Consider the following 4,741-nt stretch of genomic DNA (forward strand, 5'->3'; position numbering starts at 1 on the left):
CTCCCCCTTCCTAAAGCCATCTTTGGATGAGGAAACAGAAAAGAGAGTCCTAAACTGCAGCCAAGAAACATGAAGTCGGTCCCCAATTGACCCTGTGACCTTGGGTGGGCACTTAGCCTCAGGAGGCTTTGGTCTCATGTCCTCTAAAGAGAGGGAGTGGAATCCAAGTTCTCCAAGGTCCCTTTCCACTCACACATTCTTAGATTCTAAATGGAAAGAAACTATCTGCCTCACATGTTGTTGTGAGGAGTAGTGAACATGCTGGAGCCACTTGGTTTTAGTCGATTCTGTGATAGGGCAAGGTGTCCTCATGATGGAAGCATGTTCCTCAGAGTGCCATGCACAGGTACCTCTTCTAGGTAAGAGGATGGGAAATGTCCCCCAGGTAGTGTGAACTCTTCAAATTGGAGGACTCAACAGTTAAGTACCCTTTTCGAAGGAATGAACGTCTTAAACTCCAAGAAATAAGCAAATCTAGTTCTGTCCTTAAAGCTTTGCTGGTCCCTGTAGGTCTTTGCTTTAGGCTGGCTCTTGGAACCCTGAACCCTGAAGGAAGGTGCGGAGCTGGAGCCCCGGTCTTCACAGAGCACTCTGCCTCTCCCTCCGAGATGCAGCCAGCCGCCTTATGCTCTGAGCATAGTTTGGTTGATATTAGAACCTTATAGTGTATCACTCAGCCTATTGGAGAAATGACTATACTCACACATGCACATAGCTTGTCTAACAAAACTCAAAGTCTGAGTAAATAGAAGGACAGAAAATTGCAGGCTGCCATCCTGGCCCAAGTAGCTGGACATTCCGGTTTCCCAGTCTTTCTCAGGGCCTAGAAGACACAGAACGTGGGAACTGAGCTGCAGCATGGAGGGGCAGCTCTGATCTGAGATCAGAGACTGGAGGGAAGGGGTTAATACCTGAGGCATTTCATATTCTAAGTCCTTTTATCTCTGGTTTGACAGAATTAAGGAAAAGTGTTACATGGCCTTTTTAGCATTGTTTTTTGTTCATGTTCTTGATATGGCACTTTGCAGATCGTGAGTCATGCTAAAAGACCAACCATATGGTCACAAGGGTGTTCCCACCTGTTTGTTTTTCTGTGGTGACATTTTGTCCTGCCTTCTGAAAATGGCCCACATCTCAAGAGTTCTTGTGTTATTAGCTCAGTTATCATCAAGGGCTCTTTTTTATTTTACATTTTATTATTCTTTAATTTTTTTATCTTTCAATTACAGTTGACATTGAATAATCATCAAGGGCTTTTAAATTTTGTCTTCCTTCTTACTATATTCTCTATGTCTTTCTTTAATGCTGTTTCTAAACCGACGATTGACAAAATCCCACTGCCCCGATGCTGTACGTTTTCTCAGGGGTTGCCACAGAAATAGAATCTTGTGGATCCATCCTATCAATGATGTAGAAAGTGTTAACAACAACACAAAAAAAGCACTACCACTTACAATCACAGTGAAATTCTACCTAACTTATTCCTAATTAGTAGTCTGAACTATATCGGTTAGTTTTCTCTTAACAGAAATCATTTAGCTCCAATGTGTTGTAGCCAGAGGTATGCTTTCATTGGCATTTGACTGTGGTTGGAGAATGCTTAACGCCTGCCATTTGGAGGCATGCTGAACAAGTTCCTTTGTGAAGCGGAAAGCGTCCTTAAGGAGATGTTCTAGATCTTTAGCGCTAGGAATAGCTTCTGCAGGCTTATGCTCTGGACTGAATTGCATATGGTTACCCTGTATCTTGTTGCTGATGAAGATTGACATTTATAAGTACCAGATAAATACCTTGTTGGTATCAGTCCCAAAGTTGCAGTTCGGAGTCAAAGCTTAGTTTTTTTTCTTTCTGGGTGTTATTGATAAACTCAGCCATTTGAGTTCCATGCTATCGCTCATGTGGCATTTTTGGTTATGCTTATCTGTTTATTTGTTTCTCCTTTTTTCTTTTTTTTGGGAACATTTTTCATCTCTCTTCCTAGCAGATTCAGGCCCCAGGAAGACAACAGCCAAAGGCTCAGACAACTCCACCTCCTGCCACCCAGGGGCAGAAACTTGGATCGCTCACTCCTCCATCCTCCCCCAAGACCCAACGTGCCGGGCACAGGCGGATTCTCAGTGATGTAACCCACAGTGCAGTTTTTGGGGTCCCTGCCAGCAAATCAACCCAGCTGCTCCAGGCAGCTGCAGCTGAGGCCAGTCTCAATAAGTCCAAGTATGTGATGCTTCCTCCCCCTTTATCCTTCTTACTTGGTGGGCACGGTCTGCCCTGGGCTGTTACTGTGTGATTCTTTGCATATGTGTGTAGATGTGTATTTAGCAATGTGTGTCTGTGTTTAATAAGAAACTGAATTAGCCTGTAGTGCATAAACCATACTGATCTTCAGAAATAATTTCCTACTTGGCCTCACTGTTTCCATTCTGTCATCCATTCCATGCTCTACAGAGTGTTTTCTAAACTCTTGATCCAACCGAGTCTCTATGCTGAAAATCTTTCACTGGCTTCCCATTGCCTGTGGGGTAATACGTGAACTCACTGGGTAACAGCCCAAGGCCTGTTGTATCACATTGGTGGACCTGCCATTCTCCATCTTCACAAGCACTTAGTTCATCCTGTGCTCTCTCCCTTAACTGCACTGTTCCTCTGTGTTCACCAAGAAAAATGCTTGTTTATTCATCGAGACCCATGTCAGAGGTTACCTTTTCTTGGACCCCTTCTCTGGTGTCATATGTACTTTTCTCTGAATGTTTTTTTGAGCATGTTTCGCATTGCATTATCATTATTTAAGTGTATGTCTGTGTGAGTATGTCTAGCTGACCTAGCCTGAGAGTTCCTTCAAGACAAGGATCATGTCTTAGTCAACCTTTGTAAACCCAGTGCCTGGCNTGGGATCCAAACCGGGGCCCTCTGGCGTCCCAATCCAGCTCTTAATCAACGCGCCACTCAGCTGGCCCCCAAATCCCTTTTTAAGAGGCATCACTTCTATGATTGGGAGGTCATTTATTAGCTTCTGTTATACTCCAGCACGTGGAGTCACAAGATGTGTAGCCAGAGGAATACCCTCAGGCGCAACATAGAAGCCCACCGTGAGGCCAGTCTGCAGTGCAGGAGGCAGCATAGGGATGGGGTTGGAGCCCAGCACTGTCAGGCGCTGCTGTGTTTATTTTAATGCCCTCAGGTTCCCCTCATGAGTTTCAGGCTGAGCTACAAGACTTCTCCTTGCGCTTTCCTTTGGCTTCAGCACTGGTCTTAGTTGTTACTGAGGTATTCACAATATTCTGAGACAGGCTTCCCTATTCACCTCCTCATTTCTTGCCACTTTCTCCTGCTCAGTTTCAGGCAGTACACCCAGCAACCCAGCAACCAGCAATTGCCCAGTTCCCTGTGGTGTCCCAAGGAAGCTCCCAACAGCAGCTGATACAGAACTTCTACCAGCAGCCGCAACCGCCGCAGCCACAGCAGCAGCAGCCACAGCAGCAGCAGCAGCTGGCCACAGCCTTGCATCAGCAACAGCTGCTGACTCAGCAGGCTGCCTTGCAGCAGAAGCCAGCTGTGGCAGCAGTCCAGCAGCCCCAGGTGCAGCCGGCTGCAACCCCACAGCCGCCCCCTGCGCAGGAGCCAGCGGTAAGGACTAGCCAGTGCTCCGAGCACAGTAGACGAGCACACAGTGAGGCTGTGGGAAAGAGGCGGTAGCAGATGGTGTGGTGGCCTCTGGACTAGGACTAGGCGGCTTCCCCATCCTTGTGGTTAAAATATTTGATCTTTCCTTGGTATATCCTAGAGTGGCATGAGGCATTCTGTAGATGGTAGAGGTTTTAAAAAAATGATTCTAGGCCACTGATGAAGATGAACATCCTTATTTATCACTTGGAAAGTAGGCTGGCAGAAAGAGCTGTGCATTGTCTCTTGTGTTGAGCAGCCAAGGACCTTAGTAAGATAAGTGTTAATCCTTTTCCCTTAGTCAAGGGGTAGTTTGACCACTGCGGCCCCTTCAGTCTCCAGAGGTTTATGTAAGCCCCGAAGTTTACTCCGAGTACTGACAGTGTTGTGTTTATTCTTTGTCTTGGACGACATGACTGGCCACCTCAATGACTCGTATGTCTGCCACACAGCACCCCCAAGGGCCTGCTGGCCCAGGACCATCTGCCGTGGCCTAATCCCTCTGGACACCAGAGCATCTGAGTACTTTTGAGTCATCTTGTCAGTTTAGAAATTGGGCATGTCTACTGTTCAGATGTTGTCTGAGCATAGCATCAGAACCCCTGCATCCTCTCCTGACTGACCCCCATTGTTTCCGCGTCATCATACACATTGTGTTTTGGCCTTTAATAAGTGCCCTTAATTCTGTATTCATTGTTTTCTGAGTGATGGTGCTAGATTATTTTATGGTGATAGAAAAAGACATTTTACATACTCATCCAATGGAGTATTACAGCTACTCTCTTATTCCCAGGGAAGTCCAACTACTAGACGAACGAAGGAAAAGTAAGAAACCATCTTTCTGAGGACTGATTTCTAATAGAGTTTTGTCGCCCATCTTAAACCAGAAAACCTACATCCCTTCAAAAGGAAGCAGTACCGTAAATAGATTGCCTTCTTTAAGTCTCAGCTAAGTGTGTGTACAGTGTCTTTACACCTTCGTTTCCGAAACAACTCAGCCTTCCTGCAGGCGTGTGATAGACTAGCTACTCTGTATTTTTAGCAAGAGATTAAGTTCCTCTTGTTAAGAGAAAAAGGATTT

At 45.8% G+C, this 4,741-nt stretch overlaps 1 protein-coding gene across 1 annotated transcript in view; it reads left to right on the forward strand.

Moving 5' to 3' along the window:
* AAK1 (AP2 associated kinase 1) overlaps nt 1–4,741 on the forward strand; it is a 195,115-nt gene that overhangs the window by 143,761 nt on the left and 46,613 nt on the right. Inside the window, exon 13 of the mRNA XM_019647614.1 lies at nt 3,334–3,667. Within this exon, the coding sequence (XP_019503159.1) occupies nt 3,334–3,667 (334 nt within the window). The remainder of the gene's footprint in view (nt 1–3,333; nt 3,668–4,741) is intronic.

This window comes from Hipposideros armiger, unplaced genomic scaffold, assembly GCF_001890085.2.
Source record: "Hipposideros armiger isolate ML-2016 unplaced genomic scaffold, ASM189008v1 scaffold_114, whole genome shotgun sequence".
Lineage (NCBI taxonomy): Eukaryota > Metazoa > Chordata > Mammalia > Chiroptera > Hipposideridae > Hipposideros > Hipposideros armiger.